Source organism: Phocoena sinus, chromosome 2 (assembly GCF_008692025.1).
Source record: "Phocoena sinus isolate mPhoSin1 chromosome 2, mPhoSin1.pri, whole genome shotgun sequence".
NCBI classification, from domain to species: domain Eukaryota; kingdom Metazoa; phylum Chordata; class Mammalia; order Artiodactyla; family Phocoenidae; genus Phocoena; species Phocoena sinus.
Genome location: NC_045764.1, coordinates 130033162 through 130055938, shown reverse-complemented (window position 1 = coordinate 130055938; position 22777 = coordinate 130033162). Strand labels below are relative to the sequence as shown.

General features: G+C 38.5%; 2 protein-coding genes across 3 annotated transcripts in view; one reads left to right on the top strand and one right to left on the bottom strand.

Annotated features, from left to right (window-relative positions):
- GPR137C (G protein-coupled receptor 137C) overlaps positions 1-20937 on the bottom strand; it is a 51680-nt gene extending 30743 nt beyond the window's left edge. Inside the window, exon 1 of the mRNA XM_032623875.1 lies at positions 20539-20937. Within this exon, the coding sequence (XP_032479766.1) occupies positions 20539-20937 (399 nt within the window). The remainder of the gene's footprint in view (positions 1-20538) is intronic.
- Positions 20938-21532: 595 nt separating this feature from the next.
- The window catches only part of TXNDC16 (thioredoxin domain containing 16), a 120289-nt gene continuing 119044 nt past the window's right edge, over positions 21533-22777 (top strand). Inside the window, exon 1 of one of the 2 annotated variants that reach the window (XM_032624689.1) lies at positions 21533-21638. The gene's annotated coding sequence lies outside the window, so the exon portion shown is untranslated. The remainder of the gene's footprint in view (positions 21639-22777) is intronic. The other variant, XM_032624690.1, reaches the window with a different exon arrangement.

The following is a 22777-nucleotide window of genomic DNA, read 5'->3' as shown; positions in this document are numbered from 1 at the left end:
TTGCTTAAAAATGATTTTATACAATTAAAGTGGGGTGTTTTGATTTACAATTTAATAAAATTCCAGGTTAATACTGAAGATAAATGTCTAATTGTTCTCAGCTGAAACTCCACTAAAACAATAGCAAAGGGATTTTCTTAAAAGATATAAACCCATAAATGTGAGTAGAATGGGAAAGGATACAGTAACAAAGTGTTGGAAGCTAGAAAGCAGATGGATATGTGTGCAGAAAAGAGTTAATATAGTATGCCTGAGACTGCTATCCTTAGAAAAGCCTGCTTGTAAGGCTGGTACTTGGCTGGCATTTGGGAACTTGGATTTTTGGAAAGATTCTCACCATTCCCTAAATGATAAATGTATTTCATTGTGCCTAAGCTTCTTGTGCAAACAATATGGTTTATACACAACACCTGCTTTCCTTATGGAAGTCTGGAATTTTGGTGTTGGGCAAAGAGTGCTTACATGACTAAGCCCCAATAAAAAACTTTGGCACTGAATTTCTAATAAGCTTCCTTGGTAAGTAACATTTCACATGTTGTCACAACTCATTATGGAAGGAATGTGGCCCTACTGGGAGAGGACTCTTGGAAGCTTGTTCCTGGTTTCCTCTGGACCTTACTCCATGTGTCGTTTCCCTTTGCTGATTTTACCCTACCCATGAACTGTAACAAACTGTAACCATGAGTATAACAACTCTAAGTCCTTCTAGCAAGTCACTGAGGCTGAGGGTGGTCTTAGGGATCATCAACAAAATGTGATGAATCCCAAGCCAGTAGTGAGGAGGACTGAGAACCAACCTGATAAATATTTCAGAATCTTCAAAAGGTTCAGGAACCAAGAGAACCAAGTACCACTGGAACTGAGAGGTGGAAGTGGCTAAAACAGGGGTAGATAAAAGCTGTTTAAGAGCAGTTAGATCCCTAAATCTCTTTCCCTAGTCCATGCCCTGAAATGCCACTTATTCATTCTGCCAGATATCTGGGTGTTTATTCTCTGAAGAGGCTATTCTGGCCTGGAGTAAGAGTTAGATGGCAGGCACAGTTGATAGTTTTGCACCATTCCAAAAACAGGGAGATTAGTAATGAACACCAAGTAAAGGGATTCTCCCATGCCCAAACCCTCTTCCCTGACTAGGTTCTCAAAGCATTGTAAACTACACCTTTATTCTCTGAAGGATTAGAATACTTTTCCCCCAGAGAAATCTGAGTGGCCCAAGAGGAAAGACCTAAGTATACCATCATCATAGGTTCCCTAACAAATTGTCCAGCCAGATCACCTAGTGTGTACATGCCTCACCCACATGCTTAGAGCTTCCACTCTTAATTATGAACAGACAGCCAAGGATAACCAGATAGCTCAAAAGTTTTCAATGAAAGATAGAGATCACAACAAACTAATAGAAAAAAGAAAATTATAGAGAAAAAACTAAACAATGTTATTGTTAATAGAATCAGAGAGATAAAATATTGCATTCATGAAACAAAAACAAGATGCTGTTAATAAAAAAAAGTCAGAGGGGAAAAAAAAGAGCTTACAGAAATTAAACAAGTTAGTAGAAATTAAAATGTCAAGAGAAGGGCTAGAAGTTGGGGGAATCTCCCTAAAAAAAGTAGAGACAAAAGACAGATGAAAAATAGGAGAGAAGAGGTAAGAAAAAGATCTGTTTGGATGTCCAACATCCAAATGTTAGGAGTTCCAGAAGGAGAGAACAGAAACAAAGGAGGGGAGAAAATAAATGAAAAATTCAAGAATGTTTCCCCAAACTAAAGGATACATGTGACTAAATTAAAAGGGCATGTTCAATGCCCAGCAAAATGGATAGAAAACAGATCCATGTGAAGAGACATCATTTCAGAACACTAGGGTCAAAGAAAAATCTAATAGTTTTCAGTAAAGAAAAAAACAATTCACATAGAAAGGATCAAGAATCAGAATGGCTTTCAAGCTTCAATAACAACACCGGAAGTGGAGCAACACCTTAAAAATCCTCAGGGAAAATTATCTCCAACCTAGAATTCTATAAACTATCAATTAAATATGACAGTAGAGCAAAAAATATTTGACATGAAAAGCCTCCAGAAATTGCTCACCAAGCACCCTTCCTCAAGAAGGCTCTAGAGGATTACTTCACTGAAAAGTATGCAGCAAAGGATTAACTCAGCAGGCCTGAGTTGTCTAAACCCTGCACATTCCACAGAAAGATCTGGCTCTTGCCTAGCTCTTGGAAGATATTTCTGAATCCTTGGAATATCTTGCCTGATAAGAATATCTTTGTTTACCTGGGGCCTTGGGCCATACCAAATAATTTATGCTAACAATGTGATTTATGGTGGCCATGTGACCACCATAATAATTTATGCTAACATGTGATTAATGTGACCCAGGACATTTGGTATCATTTTGACCTTTGAAGAGGTTGGAGACTGAGTAATTAAAGTCTGCCAGGGAGATGCTCCTTGCCTATCTGGCTGATCCCCAATAAAAAACCTGGACAGCATGTCTCAGGTAAGCTCTCCTGGTTGGCAATACTTCATAGGTGTTGTCACATATTGTTGCTAGGAGAATAAGCACTGTCCGTAAGACTCTGCTGGGATAGGACAACTGGAAACTTGTCCCAGCTTCTCCTGGACTAAGAGAAACCTTAGAGATTTAATTCAATAACTTAATTTTATAAATAAAGCTGCACTTTAGAGATTAAGTGGATTGTCTAGGAATACACAGGAAATTGAAAGGATTAAAACCCAGGTGTCCTGACTCCTAATTCAAGGCTCATAGGGATCCTGGTTTTCTTTGATACATTTGTACATTTAGATCTTTGATGGTACATAGTTCAAGTTAATTCCTTCATTTTTAGGGTGACAAATACTGCTTTATTAATAGTAGTGTCATATATATGTCACTGCAACTATTTGTTAGCTGCTCAAGATCTGAAGAATTAACATGCCCAAGAAAAATATATTCAGAAACCAAATGATCAGTTTAGTAAAATATAATGATCTAGAAGCAGTTTAACACCTTCATTTTGTGTTATTTTTCAGACTATCAAGTACTTTTACCATACCCTTTACTTAACTAGAAGTGTATATATATATATATATATATATATATATATATTTTTTTTTTTTTTTTTTTTTTTTTTTTTTTGCGGTATGTGGGCCCCTCACTGTTGTGGCCTCTCCCGTTGCGGAGCACAGGCTCCGGACGTGCAGGCGCAGTGGCCATGGCTCACGGGCCTAGCCGCTCCGCGGCACGTGGGATCCTCCCCAACCGCGGCACAAACCCGTGTCCCCCGCATCAGCAGGCGGACTCTCAACCACTGCGCCACCAGGGAAGCCCTTAGAAGTATATTTTTTTAAAAGCATAAATAACTATTTTTTCAGGAATGAAGTATTAATTTTATAAGGAGGAAAATTTGTGAGCTTTCATTATTGAAAATCACCCTGAAAAATAACAGGTTACTATGGATTGCTCATTAGTTTACTATGCACAGCTCTGAAGAAAATTTAACATATGTTAAGGAATATAAAGAATTTATTTCTGAACTAAGAGTCTCATACATTATGGATTTAGAATTGTTAGGAAATTAATCTAAATTGTATTTGGGCTGAAACTGTGCTATCCTTTAAAAAGTTTTTCCAACACAAAATCCCCCATTGTATATTACTGATTTTCATAAAACCTTTCATGCTTTTCAAACTAGGAAGATAGCAGAATTGCTTTTTGTAAAGATAAAGACAGAGAGCCAGAGTCATTGGAGAATATCGTTCTGACAGATAATGGTGGGGAAAAAAAGGGCAGAATGTATCAGAAGAAGTAATAGAATATCCCAAGGGAGAAAAAGGCAGAAGGAACACTGCTTGCTTTCTTTCCATCTAGATTTCTTAAGAACAATAACAGTTTGAACATAATCAGTGGTGATGATCATTCACATTAGCTTAAAACCTGCTAATTCCACGGTATGACAGAAAAGTTCCCTAGAGTACACAGTATCACCTCAAACCAGCCTAGGTGGCTTCATTAGCAACTGGACAAAGTCCAACACAATAGCTGAGGAAAGAGCACAAAAGTTGAAGAAAATATTACTTAAGCATTTTTATACTGAGATATTAAAGCTGAAAAAAAACTGTAGCATGTGATCAACATGCTAATGAAAAATGGCAGCTGTAATTGGATTTTTGTTAAAAGTTAGAACATACAGATTTGAAATATACAGCTACACCTTATTTCAGAAAGCAGATGATTCTAAATATTTATGTCCTAAACAAACTAAACTTTGGTTTTAACATGATATGTGTAATTTAAAAATTGGCATTCATATCTCAGAGGTAGCATTCACAGATACTGTATTAGATTTCAGAACTAGGTCATAAAGTAAGAAGAGATTTTTTAAAGAAACCCTCAAATTCTAGAAGCTTTATCAGTGTCAGACTATGAGAACTACAGGTGTCTTAGATATCACTGAGACTAACCACTTTACAAATTAAACAACTGGCCCAGAAAAGTAGTGATTTGACAAATATCAATTAGCCAAGTAGAATAGGATTTGGACCAGAACTCATATTCTCAGAATTCTAGTTCAGGACTATTGATGAAATTAAACTACTTAAACAGACTCCTCAACAAAGTTAAAATAAAAAGATAACAAGGACACTTAATTTATAGAAGTTTGTCTTTAGTTAAAACAAGTTAGATGCAAAGTTCTACTTCGCTAAGTTAGAGATTCTGATTTTATTTGTGTGGAGGAAGAGAAGGAAACATTTCTTTTAAACTCCTTTACTTTACCATGAATTTGCCCAACCATCCAAATCATTAAGCATTGATCACACATATTATGTGCTGAAAAGCATGCAAAATTTCCTTCAAAACAAATGTACAATAATGGCTGACCTAAAGCAATGTATATAGTACAGTAGAGCGAGGCAGACATTGATGGTATATCACAAGGGGATGTATGGTACTTTCTTTATATTTGGTCAAACTTAGAACAACATAAACTTCCCATAAATTAAGGCGTAAATTACTCAGAGTTCATTTTAACTAATGTTGATGGGTATTAAATGTAATTTAGCTTTGTTATACGGACATTATAAAGAAAATATGGTGTTGATTTGTTTTATTTCTCTAAGGAAGATAATACAGAAAAAACAAAAGGGGGAGGAGAAGGAAATACAGATTAGTAGCCTATGGGTTGGATCTGTTTCACAAAATGTTTTGTTTGGCTTAACCAGTGTTAGCCTATGGTATTTTTTTTTAAACAATACTTCAATTCCATTATTTAAAAAGTAGATTTCCTATCAAAAAAATCCAAATTTCTTTCCCTTGAAAAATCAGATGATTTGTCAATGTCATCTCACAGCTGGAACTGAATTAATGTAGTGCCCTCTTTAGATATATGCTCTCTAGTACACCATAGTCACTACCATTCCCTATTATCTCTCAGAGGGTAATATCCAGGGCCCTCTAGGCCTTTGAGTTTGGGACCCCTGTTTTAAAGGAAGCTCTTTTTGAGTGAGACACAGAGGATATAGACACAGCAATTAGGAGGCTAACTGCCATAGACTAGGCAATAGATAGATGGTAGTATGCACCAGGCATTGTGGATGGGAAGAAGTGAATGGACTTAAGAGATGTTAGGAGGTAACAGACAGGCTTTGGTAATGGGGTGAATGTGAGGCATGAGAGAGAAGGCAGCATCAATGACTCATAGGTTTCTGAACTATGTAAATACATGGATAGCAGTGCCAGTCACTGAAATGGGGAAGAAAAGAGGAAGGTGAGGTTTTGGGGAAAATAGGGGTAGCATGGGGAGGGAGGAGGAAAGATCCTGAGCTCAGTTGAATATGCTGGATATGGATGTGCTGAATCTGAGGGCTTCAGATATCCTAGAAGAGATGTCAAATAGGTGTAGAATATAGAAAGCGAGAGCTCAGAGTCTGTGTTAGGATCATAGATATGTGTACGTGAGTCATCTGCTTTTAAGTGGTACGATACCAAGAATGTGGATGTAATCACTTGGCAAGAGCAAGGGACCTAGGCTTAGGTCTTGAGAATCTTCAACCTCTGAGGGCAAGACAGAGGCAGATGAGCGTGAAGAGAAGCAAGCAAGGTAGTTAAAAAAAAATCCAGGACAGTGTGCTAGCCAGTGGAAGTGTTATAGAGAAAATTATGGAGTCAATTGCTGCTGAGAGATGAGCCTGGGTGAGGACTGAAAAGTGCCTAATGAATTGTCGATAGGAAGGTCACTGTGAGCCTTAGGCAACAGCTCTTTTGGTAGAGTGATGGGGCAAAGCAGATTAGAGTGGCTGGGGAAGTGAGAAGATGGTGAGTACGTACATGGTCACCCCTGAAGAAATTGGACCATGAAAAAAAAGTATGAGGTAGCTCTTGGTTTTGTTAAGCCTCTTTATTATTATGTTTTCTATTTTATTAATCTCTACATTAATTTCCTTCTGCTTGTTTCCTTTGGGTTTATCTTTTTTTTTAACATAAAATTGGATGCTTACTTAACTTGCTAAATTTCAGGCTCTGCTTTTCTAATGTAAACATTTGAAGTTCCAGATTTACTTCTGTGTGCCAGTTTAGCTGCTTCATATAAAGTTCTGATATATAGTATTTTTATTATCATATTCTAAGTATTTTCTAAATTTCATTGTGATTACATCCTTTACCCATGTGTTCATAAGTGTTTAAAATTTTTCTAAATAAACTTTCACACTTTATTTCTGTTACTGAATTCAAAGAGTTATTTGGGGGTGAGAGAACATAGTCTAAGAAATCCCAATTTTTTGAAATTTAATATTAATAGCTAACAATCAACACCATTTGGCAGGTACCACTAAAGATTTTATATGAATTATATACTTTACTCCTCATAATGATTCTATGAGGTAAGTACTATTATCATTCTCATTTTTATAAATGAGGAAATAGGCATAGAGAGGTTATATCATTTACCCACATAACTTTATGAAGTTACACAGAGCTGCTAAGTGACGGGGCTACACTTTTTACATTCTTCCTCACTTTAGGTCTTATTCTCAGATTATATTTCAAACCTCTGCACTGTTTTTGTTTTTGCAGGGGGAATCAATTTCATTGAGGTATAATATATGTATGTGGGTGCACAATTTGATGAGTTTTGTCATACTTTTGCAACCTGTGAAACCACCATTGCAATCAAATACAGAATCTTTCCACACGCACTAAATTTCATCCTGCCCCAGGCCCCAAGCAATAGGTAATCCACTTTTTGTGACTATAGGTTAGTCTGCATTTTCTAAAATTTAATATAAATGTAATGCCATAGTGTGAGCTCATTTTTGTCTGGTTTCTTTCATTCTACATACTGATTTTTTAGATACATCCATGTTGTTTTTATCACTAGCACGTTCCTTTCTTACTGCAAAGTATACTCCTTTGTATGGATATACCATATTTTGTTTATCCCTTTGCTTTTTATGGATATTTGGGTTAATTTCAGTTTTGGGCCATTGTGAATAAAGCTACTACGAACATTCACATTCAAGTTTTTGTATGGACATATGCTTTTGTTTCTCTTGGGCCTCTAGGACTTCAACAGTTGTTTTATGGTGTTTCACTTTTCAAAAACTGTCCAACTGCTTTCCAAAGTGGTTGTAAAACTATATTCCTATCATCAGGCTATATTTTCTTATTAATACACATCTTTGGCAATACTTGGTATAACCTTTTTTTAGTCTTTCTGGTCAATATTTAATGGTATCTCATTGTTGTAATTTTCATTTTCCTGATTTCTAACGATCATGAGCATCTTTTCATGTGCTTCTTGGCCATGCATACATCTTTTGTGAAGTGTCTTAAAATATTTTGCCCATATTTATTGGATTTTCTTACTGTTGAGTTGTAAGAGTTCTTCATTTATTCTGGATACAAGTACTTTGCCAGATACATGTGCTGCAAATCATTACCTGTTTTGCAAAAAACAAGATTTTATTTTGATGAAGTCTTGTCAATTTTGGTTCATGCTTTTTGTTTCCTAAGAAATGTCTGGCTCCTACAAAGTAATGAAGATTTTCTTCTACGAGTTTTAGCTTTTACATTTAGGTCTATGATCCATAGCAAGTAGATTTCTAAGTATGGTGTGACGTAAGAATCAGTATTCATTGTTCCCCATACGGATACCCAATTATTTCAGAACCATTTATTGAAAAAAATGTTCGTTTCCTCACTCAATTACCTGGGCACCTTTGTAAAAAGTCTATTGACTATATATGTGTGGGTCTAATTCTGCATTCTCATTTCTTCTCCATTGATCTATATGTCTATCTTTTCCCTAGTATTACAGTGTCTCAATTACTATAGCTTTACAGGAAGTCTTGAAATCAGGTAGTGTGATCATCCAACTTTGGTTTTCTTTTTCAAAATTGTTTCCGCTATTCTAAATGCTTTGTATTTCTACATATATTTAAAAATAATCTTGGCAACTGCTACCAAAAAATCCTGCTAATATTTTAATTGGGATTGCATTGAATATATATATCAATTTAGGGGAGAAGTGATATCTTAAAAATAATGGGTCTTCCAGGGTATTTTTTGCCATTTACTTAGGCCTTCTTTAATTTCTCTCAGTAGTTTTGTAGTTTTCATTGTAAAGATCTTGCACATATATTATTTATTCATAAATATTTTAACTTGGGGTGGGGCACTATCGTAAATGGAATTGTTTTAATATTTCTTTTTTCAATTGTTTTCTGCTAGTATATGAAATAGTTTTATCCTGCAAACTTCTTAAATTCACTTATTAGCTCTAGTTGATTTTCGTACGTTCATTAAAATTTTTTCCTCAATCATGTCACCTACAAATAAAGACAATTTTACTTCTTTCTTTCTAATGTTTGTCTTCTTTTCCTTACCTTGTTGCAACGGCTGAACCTCCAGCACAATGGCTAGGACGAGAAGTGAAGTACCTGCCTCTTGCATAGGGAGTAATCTTTCAGTCTTTCATCATTATTATGTTGGCTATAGGTATTTTTGTAGATGCTCTTTAGTAGATTGAGGAATTTCTGTTCTTAGTTTGCTAAAAGTTGATTTTTAAAAAAATCATGAATGGTTGTTGAATTTTGTCAAATTCTTTTTCTGTATCTATTGAGATGATATGATTTTCTCCCCTACACTGCAAATATGGTTTATTACATTGATTTTTGAATGTTAAACCAATGTTGTATTCTTGGGATAAAACATATTTGGTCATGATATGTTATCCTTTATCTATATATTTGGAGTTGATTTGTCAAGGATTTTTGAATCTACGTTCATGAGATATTTGCAATTATTTTTTTAAAAAAATGATTGAAGTATAGTTGATTTACAATGTTGTGTTAATTTCTGCTGTATAGCAAAGTGATTCAGTTATACATATATTCTTTTCCAATATGGTTTATGACAAGATATTGAATATAGTTCCCTGAAGTTATTTTTATAATTATGTTTTCTGATTTTTGTATCAGTTAGTCCTCACAATAACCCTATGGAGTATGCATTATTATTACCCATTTTTGGAAATGGGACATAGGCAGAGCCAGTAAGTGGTTGAGATGTACTCTCAGTCACTGTGTCTCACTGCCTCTAATTTGTTAAGTGTTGCTTTCATGCTCTAGTATGTTGTCAATTTCTAAAAGTGTTCCATGAAATAAAAAGAAGTTATACTCAATGACTGGCATTTTTTGTTATTTCCTTGCATGTTTTTTATATTCTTTATATTTTCTAAGAGCAGAAGTAAAACTAGAAAATTAAACAACACATTCTTGAAGAACCATTGGGTCAAGGAAGAAAGCAGAAGGGAAATTAGAAAATATCTCAAGACATTAAAAAAAAATGATGTTAGTTGTAGCTTTTTTTTGTTACATTGAAGTAATTTTTTTCTATTCTTAGTTTGTTGAGTTTTTATCATGAAAGGGTGTTAAATTTTGTCAAATGCCTTTTCTGCATCTATTGTAAAGATGTGACTTATCTTTTGTTCTGTTAATGTGGTATATTACATTCATTGATTTTCTTGAACCATCCATACATCTCAGAGGTAATTCCCACTTGGTCATGTTGTATAATACTTTTAATGTGCTGTTGGATTCAGTTTGATAGTATTTTGTTGAGGACTTTTGCATCTATATTCATCAGGAATACTGGCCTGTAGTTTTCTTTTCAGGTGGTATCTTTGGCTTTAGTATCAAGGTGATGCTGGCCTCATTGAACTAGTTAGGAAGTCTTCTCTCCTCTTCAATTTTTTTGGGAAATGTTTGAGAATAACTGACATTAACTCTTTAAATATTTGGTAGAATTCTCAGGTGAGCCATTTGGGTCTGGACGTTTCTTTATTGGGAGCTTTTTGATTATTGATTCAATCTCCATACTAGTTATAGGTCTGTTCATACTTTCTGTTTCTTCATGATTCAGTCTTGGTAGGTTGTATGTTTATGGGAATTTATCCATTTCTTCTCAGTTATTCAGCTTGTTGGTATATAACTACTTATAGTAGTCTCTTATGACCCTTTTTATTTCTGTGGCATCAGTTGTAATGTCTCTTCTTTCATTTCTGCTTTTACTTATTTTGTCTTTTTTTCTTAATTGTCTAGCTAAGAGTTTGTCAATTTTATTTAGCTTTTCAAAAAACTTAGTTTCATCAATTTTTTAAATTGTTTTTTAATTCTCTATTTTGTTTATTTCTGCTCTGATCTTTGTTATCTCCTTCCTTCTGCTAATTCTGGGCTTAATTTGTTCTTTTTTTCAGCTCCTTGAGGTGTAAAGTTAGGCTGTTCATCTAAGATCTTTCTCCTTTTCAAATGTAGGTGCTTATGGAAATCTCTCTTAGTACTGCTTTTGCTGCAACCCATAATTTGGGGAATGTTGTGTTTTCTTTTGTCAAGACATATTTTCTAATTTCCTTTTTGATTTCTTCTTTGACCCAATGGTTGTTCAACAGTGTGTTAATTTTCACATAGCTGTAAATTTTCCAGTTTTACTTCTGCTATTGAGTTTTAGTTTCATTTCACTGTAGTCAGAAAAGATACTTTGTATGATCTTAATCTTCTTAAATGTACTAAGACTTATTTTGTGACCTAATATGCATCTACCCTGGAGCAAGATCTATGTGTGCGTGAGAAGAATGTGTATTTTGCTGCTGTTGTGTGAAATGTTCTACATATGTCTGTCAGTGCCATTTGGTCCATAATGTTGCTCAAGTGCTTGGTTTCTTTATTGATCTTCTGTCTGGATGTTCTATCCGTTATTGAAAGTGGGGCATTAAAGTCTCTTACTGTTATGGTGTTACTGTCTTATTTCTCCCTTCAGTTCTGTCAATATTTGTTTTATATGTTTAGGTACTCTGATGTTGGATGCATATTTATAATTGTTATATCTACCTGGTGGATTGACCGTTTCATAATATAATAATATAATGTCCTTCTTTGCCTCTTATGACAGTTTTTGACTTAAAGTCTATTTTGTCTAACTAAAGCAACCCCTGCATTCTTTTGGTTACTATTTGCATAGTATCTTTTTCCATCCTTTTACTTTCAGTCTACGTGTACCCTTAAATTGAAAGTGAGTTTCTTGTAGACAGCATACAGTTTGGTCTTTTATATTTTTAGTCCATTCAGCAACTCTTATGTCCTTTGGGGAGTTTAATCAATTTACATTTAAAGTACTTACTGGAAAGAAACTATTTATATTGCTATTTTGTTGATGTTCTTCTATTAGCTTTGTAGTTCTTTGGTCTGTTATTTCCTCTCTTGCTGTCTTCCTGTTTTAATTTTTTTCATATTGATATACTTTGATTATTTTCCATTTTAATTTTGTGTAACTTCTATAGTGTGTGTGTGGTGTATGTCCGTGTGTGTGGTTACCTTAAGGCTTACAAAAAATATCTTATGAAACAGTCTATTTAAAGCTGATAAATTCAACTGCATACAAAAACTCTACACTTGAACTTCTTCCACCCACCCTCCAACATTTTATTGTTGTCATAATTTACATCTGTTTATCTTTTAATATCTTTATAGTTATTTTAATATTTATTCTTAACTTTTATACTAGAATTAAAAGTGATTTACCCAGCACCATTATAGTAATACAATATTCTGTATTTGACTATATATTCGTCTTTATCAATGAGTTTCATACTTATGCTATTGTGTTACTTTTTAGAATCATTTTGTTTCAACCTGAAGAACTCTCTTTAGCATTTCTTACAAGACAGGTCTAGTGGTGACCTTCAGCTTTTGTTTATCTGGGAAGGTCATGATCTCTCTATTTTTTGAAGGCTAGTTTTGCAGAGTATGTTATTCTTACTTGGCATTTTGTTGTTGTTTTCTCTTAGCACTTTAATAAGATTATCCTGCTCTTTTTCTGGTCTGCAAAATTTCTGCTGAAAAATTTCTTATAGTCTTGTAGGGGTTCCCCTGTGACAAGTCTCTTCCTTCTCTGCTTTCAAAATTCAAAGGCCTTTGACTTCTGATAATTTGATTATAATGTGTCTTGGTGTAGATTTCTTTGTATTCTTTTGACTTCTTGGATCTGGATGTCCATTTTCTACTCTAGTTTTGGGAATTTTTCAGTCATCATTATCATCATCATCGAATAAGCTTTCTGGTACTTTCTTCTCTGTCTCGGATTCAATGTGTATATTGATCTGTTTGATGGTATACCATAAGTCCCTTTAGTTTTGTTCGTTCTTTTTCATTCCTTTTTCTTTTCTGACTAAATTATTTCCAATGACTTGTCTTAAAGTTCACTGATCCTTTCTCCTGTCTGATATCTAGTCCGTTGATGAACTGCTCAAGTGAATTTTTCACTTGTTTTCATGTTCTTCAGCTCCATGATTTCTGTTTTGTACTATATATATATATATATTTTTGGCTGTGCTGTGTGGCTTGTGGGATCTTAGTTTCCTTACCAGCGTTTGAACCCATGCCCCCTGCAGTGGAAGAGCGAAGTCCTAACCACTGGACCGCCAGGGAATTCCCTTAACATTTTCTATCTCTGTTGAAATTTCTCATGCTTTGTTCTCTTACCTGTAGTTAGCATCTTAATGACAGTTATTTTGAATTCTCTGTCAGGTAAATTATATACCTCTGTTTCATTAGGGTTTCTGGAGATTTATCTTGCTTTGTTTGAAACATCTCTGCCTGATTCTTCATTTTTCTCAACTCTCTGCATTACTGTCTGTGCATTAGACAAAACAGGTACCTCTCCCAATCTTCATGGACTGGCCTTGGACAGCAGAACACTGTCACCAATCAACTTGTCCAGAGACTTTGGGGGCCTCTACCAACTCTTTCCCTCCTCAGGGAGTAGCAGGAAGCTGTAGTTCTGGTTTGCTCGTTCTGTGCTGAGGAAGCAGGGGAGCTATGTTGTCTGCCAGTTCAAATTGCTGTCTCCATTCTCCTCCAGGTGTCTAAACTGTACTGAACCTGTCAGAGTTCTAAGACTGGCAAGACAGAAGCCTGATCTCTGGGGAGCTCCCCAAGAAAAGCTGGGGTGCTGGACATGTGAACTAACCCCTTCCCTCCTCTGGGAGAAGCTGAGACCTAGGAGGTCTCTTCCCAATTTTATGGCACTGTGCTGGGGTCAGGGACTCTGACGAGAGTCTGTCCCAAATCTCCCTACTGGTTTTGGTGATTCTTGTTTTGTGTTCACCAGCAGTGCAGGAGTCTTTCAATTCGTTTCTGGATTTCTCACAAAGGGAATTTGTGACTTGTTGCTGATCAGTATGTTTTCAGGGGGATGGAGGGTCCATCACCATCTTGCTGATGTCACTCCCAACTTAGCTTTTATTTCACCCTTATTATTGATAGTTTTATTGTGGGTAGATTTTTGCTGGTTATTTTCTCTCAGCATTTTCAAGATGTTTCACCATCTTCTGGATTCATTAGCTGTTAATGAAATGCCAACAAAAACTAACTTTCATTCCTTTGTTGGTAATATTATCTCTAATTGTTTTAAAAACATTTTGTCTTTGGTATTTTGAGGTTTTACTCTTTGTTCATTTTCTTTTAACCTGTCTTGGGATTTTTGGGCTCTCTGAATTTGAAATTTGGCATCTTTCATAAATTTGGGAAAACTCTAAGTCATTATTAAGTAATTTCTCTGAAATTCTAATTAGATATACACTGGACCTGCTCATTATATCTTCATTCTCTCTTAATCTCTTATTTCCATCTTTTATTTCTCTGGGCTATATTCTGGGTGATTTTCTCCCTCAGATCTTTGAGCTTAATGATTTCTTTTTAGCTATTTAATCTGTTCAGTTCGTTTCAGTTTCTAATTTTAATTGTATTTTTCACTTAAAAAATGACTTTTCTCCAAATGTGCCTAGTCAATTTTGATTATTCCTTTATCATATATCACCAGTGTTTACTTACTTAAATCAGATAAGTGAAAATTTTATACAACCTATCTGATCATTCTGACATCTTCAATCTTTGCAGGGAAGAGTCCCTAGAGTGATTTTTCATTATGAGCTCATGTTCTTTCAAATTTTATTTGTCAGGATTCTGGGAGTATAGTACACTCCTCAACAGATTATTTGCATTTGCTCCTTCCAGGTCCTTGAGGTTACCACCAACCCAGGATTTTTCCCCCTCTAAAATCACAGAAGTGTGATTTCAGACTTCAAACTTGTGTGGGAATAAGCTTGTTACGCATTTTCAGAGAAGACATTTCTTTCCTCAATTTGTACCTCCTTCACCCAGAGCCAAGGCAGAGACAAGCATAAATCCCACCACCAACCTCTAAGGACCTCCTTACTTATCCCATAATTCATCCACTGAAGCTGTGTGTTCCGAGAGTCCTGGCATTAAGTTGGAGCAGATGAGTTCTTTGTTTAGACCTCGCCACCAGGTATTGCCTCCTATGTCACCTCTTCAGAACCCCAGCACATTGAAATCCAGGCTTTAGGCTAGCAGGAAGCAGCTAGCAACTACCCCCAAACCCAAGACAAACATTTGTATGGTACTTTATAATTTCATATTCACTTCTTTTTTTGTGGTTTCTTGTCTCTGAGGAACTTCCTCACTTACCAGCTCAATCATTCATTGAAAGGGATTAAATGCTCTCTGTAGCATTTTAAGGCATTTCTCGGAATCTCTGTTCAGCCAGATGGCCCTGGTTTCTATTTCTATAAACTAGGAGGCGAGGGTCATGTGCTGAGTATGAAGGAGGAAAAAAGTTTGCTGGAGAGTGGAAAAGGTTTGAAATGGTGGAAAATGGGAAAGCAAGTTAAATAGTGAGCACTAAATAATAAACAGTGTTAATGGTATTCAGAAAAGTTCACAGGGAATGATCACTTGACAAGACTTTATAGCCTATGGGCTATGCAGTAGTCTCATTTCTGATACATATTATATTAGCCATAAAACCTTGGACAAATCACACCTTGTTTATATCTACCTATTTCATAGGGGTTTTGAAGACAACTGTTATGAAGTGCTTTGAAAATATTAAATCACACAGAATGTAAGGCATTGTAATCAGGTCTTTGCCATGAACTGTATCGCAAACTCTTGCTTCACAGATGATCTCAGGAAAAACAGAATCAAGTTAATGGATAGAACAGTTTAGAAGATTTGGATAAAAACAGTTCATAATCACAGTTATGGATAAAAACCCAACATTGACAAAACCACGATTTCCAGTAAATAGTAACTGACTCATGATGTGAGACTTGCTTGTTCTGCAGACTTTTCTGTTTAATAGAATTTGTTGAAATCAAATTAGCAAAGCCCTAATTATCATGGGCATTTGCCATGATATAAGAATAGTTTTGCTAAGCAAAACTCTAATATATTAAAGTGGCTTCATTAGTAAGATTTTACCTGTAGTAATCAGAAGTAACTAACTAAACCAAGAAAATCTAAGAGAATCTAAGCATTCGTATCATAAGCAATCTTTTAAGCAGAAAATATAAAGATCCCAGAAAGTACACAAATAATTTACCTCACATACTCATCAAAATTAACTCTCAAATTTTAGATAAATATTTTCAAGATTTTGGCCTTTTCAAGATTGTCATTCAAAAATATATTCACCATTGTTCTATGAGATTAAAGTATGATAAAATAACTTCTTATCCTTAAGGAATTTCTATTTTAGGTGGTAGAAATACTTTTGTGAGAAATCACAGAACATTATAACAAAACCAAAGTACCTGTTAAGTTGCACTCCATGTTGTTTGACATTCCATCAATATTTGGAAGAATATATCCAATGTCAGGGACAATGATAGCATCCATGAATATAAGAGTTAAGATTCTGAATTTAATTTTCCTAGCTGTTTTGGCACTGTGATTTAGTCACTGCCACTGCATTTTATCCCGATTAAGCAACTGGCACTCATTTTACAAAATTGCAAGAAAAAAATGTCACTATGGGTCTTGGAGATGAACTCATTGATTTTGGCATGCATCAACAATACTCCAAAGATAGTATACTATCAACACTCATTTTTAGTCCTTTTACTTGTTCCAATGGTAGGTAGCATGTTTTATCACATAATTTGTTTTAAAGATTGAAACCTTCTCTGTTAAACATACAGGACTGTGAACCATTCTCTGGTAAAGTACATGTTCTATTAATCATGCTGGAAAAAGTTCAATAGGTGTTTTTAACTTAGTGTACAGGTTTTTCTTTTTTTTTTTTTTTCAACTATCTGCTTCCAGGAGGTTAAGTATGGTAAATCTAATTATTTCAGAAAGGGCTACTCCCCCTCATTTGAATTCCATTCAAGTGTAGTCAACAAAAGAAAGAGTGGTTTAGGCAGTCTTTTTTTTTTGTTTTTGTTTAGGCAGTCTTAACTTTTTTTTTTTTTTTTTTTTGCGGTAAGCAGGTCTCTCACTGCTGTGGCCTCTCCTGCCGTGGAGCACAGGCCCAGCCGCTCCGCGGCACGTGGGATCCCCCTGGACCGGGGCATGAACCCGCGCCCCCTGCATCGGCAGGTGGACCCCCAACCACTGCGCCACCAGGGAAGCCCTTAACTTTTTTTTTAATATAAATTTATTTTTTATTTTATTTATTTTTGGCTGTGTTGGGTCTTCGTTACTGTGCGCGGGCTTTCTCTAGTTGTGGCGAGGGGAGGCTGCTCTTCTTTGCAGTGTGCGGGCTTCTCACTGCAGTGGCTTCTTTTGTTGTGAAGCATGGGCTCTAGGCACGTGGGCTCAGTAGTTGTGGCTTGCTGGCTCTAGAGTGCAGGCTCACTAGTTGTGGCGCACGGGCTTAGTTGCTCTGCAGCATGTGGGATCTTCCCGGACCAGGGCTCGAACCTGTGTCCCCTGCACTGGCAGGGGGATTCTTAACCACTGCACCACCAGGGAAGCCCAGTCTTAACTTTTTGAAAACTTATTTTTAGAAGAACTAGCAAAATGTAGTCAAAGTAGTAATGGTTGTTTTACTAACTTTATTTTTACACTGCTCTATGGTTCTTTGTAACTAAGTCCTTAAAGTTAGGATGTTTTTAATTAGTGAGAAATGGACACAACAAATACTTTAAAGAGGTCAAAAGTAAAATGAAATTGGCATTTAATATGACAGTAAAGACAGAGTGATTTGGTAATCAAGAAGCACAACTATTTAAAACAGATATAAGGGCCTTTTGTTAAAAAAATAGTCAAATTTTAGTTAAGTTTTGTTTTTGTCACCATGTAGACTTTCCCTATCACTTTGCTATAACACAAAGAACTCACTGGGGGGATTCTCTGCTGGCGCAGTGGTTAAGAATCCGCCTGCCAATGCAGGGGACACGGGTTTGAGCCCTGGTCTGGGAAGATCCCACATGCCGCGGAGCAACTAAGCCTGTGCGCCACAACTAGTGAGCCTGTGCTCTAGAGCCTGCAAGCCAAAACTACTGAGCCTGCGTGTCACAACTACTGAAGCCCGCGCACCTAGAGCCCATGCTCCAGAACGAGAGGCCACCGCAATGAGAAGCCCGCGCACTGCAATGAACAGTAGCCCCCACTCGCTGCAACTAGAGAAAGTCTGGGCACAGCAACGAAGACCCAATGCAGCCAAAAATAAATAAATAAATTTATTTTAAAAAAAGAAAAAACAAAGAACTCATTGGGAAAGCCTTATTCATTCAGAATGATCAATAAGAAGTGTGTTTCCAGTTACTTGAAATTGATATAAAAATTTGAATTCAAATACTATTTTAAATATAGATTCCTTTGGATTTTTTCTAGTGAATATGGAAATGATTTCTGGTTAAAATATCTCTTTTTAAACAGGTTGAAAATTTGTTCAAGTTATCGTTATGTGTCTTAAAATTGTTAATTTTACTAAAAAAAAGGGATAGACAAACAACCTACACTCTTTCTAGGAGACACTACAAAATGAAAAAAACTTTAGTTCAGCTTCTTTCCAAATTATGTTTTCTAGGGTAACAGAATCTTATTGCTTTTTAAAAAGTACATGAAACAAACAAGAGATCCATTTAACAGGAAGACTTTTAGACGTTTAAATTCTCTGTCACTAGCTTGGAATAACAGCAATCAAAAGACTGAAAACCCAATCTGGATATTGTGTAGTTTATGCCGTAGAAGTATACTTTTAGAATTTTGAGCTAAAATACAGATGCTTTTTTTCTATTGTGATAATGTTTAGTCACATTGTGTTTACCTCAGGGTGACAGGTATGACTGGTAAAGGGCACAAGGGGACATTCTGGGGCACTGAAAATGCTGTAAATTTTAATCTAGTGGTGGTAACACGAGTGTATGTAAAATTTCACCTAGCTGTATACTTAAGCTTTATGTACTTCATGTTATATTTCAAGAAAAAAGTAAAAAGAGTATTTAGCTACTTTATGAAATGCCCACCAATTATTTTACGATGAGTCATTAATATGACTTTGTTAGTCAAAAATGCATAGGGGAAAAACAAATTATCTGATACTCATGGCCTAAGGACTGCTAGTCACTCTGAGGTAAATTAACTATATCTGAAGCTAGAGCAAAGCTTTAGTGATGAGATGTCGCTGGTAGTGTATCAGAAATTGTGTCAGGAAGAATACAATGTATCAGCTTAACTATGAAGGACTGAAGTGTTATAACAGTTTAAACAACAACTAGAAGATCAGAACATCTTCAAATAAGTGACATGACTGGCATGTTTATTTGATTTATGATTACCCATGCTTTTTACTTACTGCTTCTTAATGTTTGGGTTTTTGTCATTGTATTGCTTGGACTTCCAAATGATGGGGAATTAAAGTTAAATTAGTTTTGTTGCCTATTCTGAACTGTTGTTTTTAGTGTGGTAAAAAGCTGAAGTTATGACTGTGCTTTTAAAATTATGCATTCTACTTCCTAGCTATTATGGGAGAAAAGAGTTGGTTTACGCAGGGAATATAAACACTTAATCTGCCTCAAATGTTTTTTTACTTTTGCTCAGAACTATGTTAATTCTCATCACCTCCAAAAGCCTTTGAGAGGATTAGCTGCATAGACCAATATTGTTCTATATTAGTCAGTATTAAGCATATGATGTCACCTTGTTTCCTCTCCTCCTCAAGATTTTTTTTTTTGCGGGGAGGGCGGAGGGATTGTTTTTTTTTTTTTTGGAAATTCTCAAAATACTGTGGCTTAAATACCACTAGCTGGCACACCTGATTGACAACCTTACACTCCCAAACCTGTTTGAAATGGGTTAAATACCTAAGTGCTGCAGAACAATGCAAACCAACCAGCAATTCCTCATAAAAGAGAAAGGGGGTGTGATTAGGTTCCAGCTATTAAGCAAGTTATTGAAAAAACAGTTTGGTGGTTTGTTTCTGCAATAGGCGCAGGTTAAGCTAGTATTTTCTCTCTTAATTAGCTCAAAAAAAAAAAAAAAAAGACTAGTCTATAAGAGGTAGGATAAATAGCCAAAACAAAACATGAAGCAACTGGGGCAAACACACTCGGGGCTTTACGGAGGTCTTTATACTGATCCTCGACATTGGTTATTGCTTATTAACCCCGCCGGAGAACTATCGAACGGAATCTGTGTGAGGCTTATCGAGCCCGGGGAAAGGAGATGCAGGAGAGAATAAAGCTTCTAATAAAAGAAACGCAGCAACAATAGCAGAGGAACAGCTCTGCCTGGTGACGTAATGGCTGGCAGCAGTCCAGCTTCAGCAGAGCTGCTGCTACCTCAGCATCCAACCTCTCTCAACACAGTCCAGCTTCAGCAGAGCTACCGGGGCTGCTACTTTTTGCGATGCCACTTTGTCGGTGGCACCGACACCTGGCCCTTAGAGAGCCAGGAAGCTGAACAAAGGCTGGTCCTGCTGTTTCAAGTTGTCGGAACACACACTCTCGCTCACACCCCGCAAGCCCCTCAGTCGCCGAGCCGATCGGCTGCTTAAGTTTAAGACGAGAACCCTGGCGCACACACCATGCGTGCCTCGGTTTCCCCCGGGCTGCTCTCGGGTCCGCCTCTCGCGGTTCGCACCCACCCCGCACCGGTCCTCAGCCCGAGTTGAACTCGGCGGCCCCGCTCTCCCGCCCGGCCCCGCGTGCTGGTCCTCCCGCCTTACCTCCGCTAGGTAGAGGTTGAGGAGACAGAGCGTGGAGAACTGGAGACAGGAGGGGAAGCAGTAGAGCAGCCAGTGGGGGAAGAAGTGCAGGTGAGCGGGCGGCCGGAGCAGGGGCAGGGAGCCGCTGAGCGAGAAGGCGGCGGAGAAGAGGGTGGTCCTGAGCGCTGCCCACAGGAGACAGAGGAAGAGGCAGAGGCTCTGGTAACTCAGCCGCCGCTCACGGTACAGGAGCAGCCGCCACAGCTGCAGGTAGGCAAAGGCGAAGAGCACGGCGTAGAGCAGGGCGTGCAGGATGCTCAGCGCCAACTGCACGGAGCCCGGCACCGCGGCGCCTCCGCCGCCCCCGCCGGGCGTGGAGGGCTCGCGGCCGGCCGCCGGACCCGGCACGGACGCCCTCATGAGGGGGGTAGGGGGCGGGCGAAAGAGCGCGGGAAGCAAGGGGCCGGACTCGGAGCCGCTGTCGAGGGGGAGAAGGATGTCTCCCTGACCCCCCACCCACCCCAACCTCCAACCCCAGGAAGCGCCGTGACAGGACCCGGAGACCCGCGGAGAGCAGCCGCGGCTCCTGGGACCCCGCCTCCTCTCCCCGCCCCCCCCCCCCGGGGGGTCTCGGCTCCTCCTGCTGCGGCTCGGCTCGGTAGCTGCAAAAAACAACTCTCGGCTGGAGACAATCAGCTGAGAAACCCGAGCATTTGAGGTGCTCGCTCCGCACCGTGGGCTCCCGCCGATTGGCCCAAGCGGGCTCGCCCCCTGCGCGCCGCGCTCGGAAGGCCACAGGCCGCTGGACCTGTCGCTCCAGGAGGCCAAGCTCTGATTGGGTGCCCGCTTTCCCCTCTTGCTCCTCCCCTTCACTCCCACCCATGCTGCCGATTGGCCCAGCAACTGCACGGCCAGCTCGCGCCTGCGGGCGGGCTCGGTTGTCGCCTGTCAGCGGGGCGGCTGTCGCTCCGCCCCCTGCGCTTCCCATTGGCTGGAAAGGCTGCACGTAAGACCCACGAGGACCGGGAGGAGCCTCGCGGTTGTTTTTTGCCCAGCAGGCTGACTCCACCGAGCGGTGGAGGCTGCTGGCGCGGAGGGTTGGGATCGCTGCGAACCTGCAGGTAGGGGGAGCGGTTCGCGGATGCCCGGCAAGCGAGGCGTGGGCCCGCCTTCTGCCTCTCATCCTTCTTGTGGCGGGAACTGTCGGTCAGCCGTCCGGGTCCCAGCCCGCAGGTCTTATCCTCAGGTCTGGATAGGTAGGTGGCAGCGCGGGTCCTGCAGGCGAAGGCTGTGGTTTCTGACGGCAGGGATGCCTGCAGGGATTCAGACCTGGCGGCTCTCCCCCAGCGAGGACAGCACTGCCCAGCTCTGGAGTTTGGCTTAGAAGGGGCCTCACCTGGATCCTTTTAAGGGACATTTTGCTTTCTTTTTTTTCCCTAGCGTGAGCAGGTAGTAAAACGGGAGCCCTTCTGTGGGGAGAGGGCAAGGAATGAGGCGAAGGCTGAACGGAAGCTCTAAGTTAAAGAACCTCCCTCCCTCGGGATATGTCCCAGAAAGAAGAGCGGAATTAGAATGGGATGGATATGGAAGCCGTCTCAGGGTGGGGGGAAGGTGGGTCTTTGAAACTTAGAATTTGGAAAGATGCTGTGGGCATAAGTTTAGGCAAAACGGCAGAATCAGAATTTTAAGGCTTTGATGAATGTTTAGAGAGGAAAAGGTAGAATAGTCTGTGCTTCTTAAATTACACATGTATTCCTTCAATCCTTAGTCCCCTGTGTGGTGGATGGTGGCGCTATTTCTAGGGCTCAGAGATATACAAAACACATGCTATATTATGTTACTGCTGTAAATAAATGAGGAATAAATAGATCTTCCCACGTATATTGGACTGAGATAATATTTGTTGACTTTTTGGGGGGTGTTTGGTAATAAAATGAGCAAATTAGTGCAAAATGGTGAGGGAGTAATTTGTGTTCCCCTTAGGATGGGTGGCATATCGCTAAATAAGTATGCCTGTGAAAGACCGTGCTACATTTATTGGTGCAGCTAAGACTCAGCCTCTCCTAACTCACCATTCTAAGAAGAGTGTTGCTACTTTCTTTCCTAGCTAAGTGATCCACAGGGAAGGTAAAAATCTCTTGTGCTCCAGATTGTGGGACAGTAGTTTCCCCAGGCACCAGATAACTGGTGTGTTTTGGATTCTTTGTAGGTGTGCTGACAAACTGTGATAGATGTTTAGGCCTGGCACTGTTATGTGGAG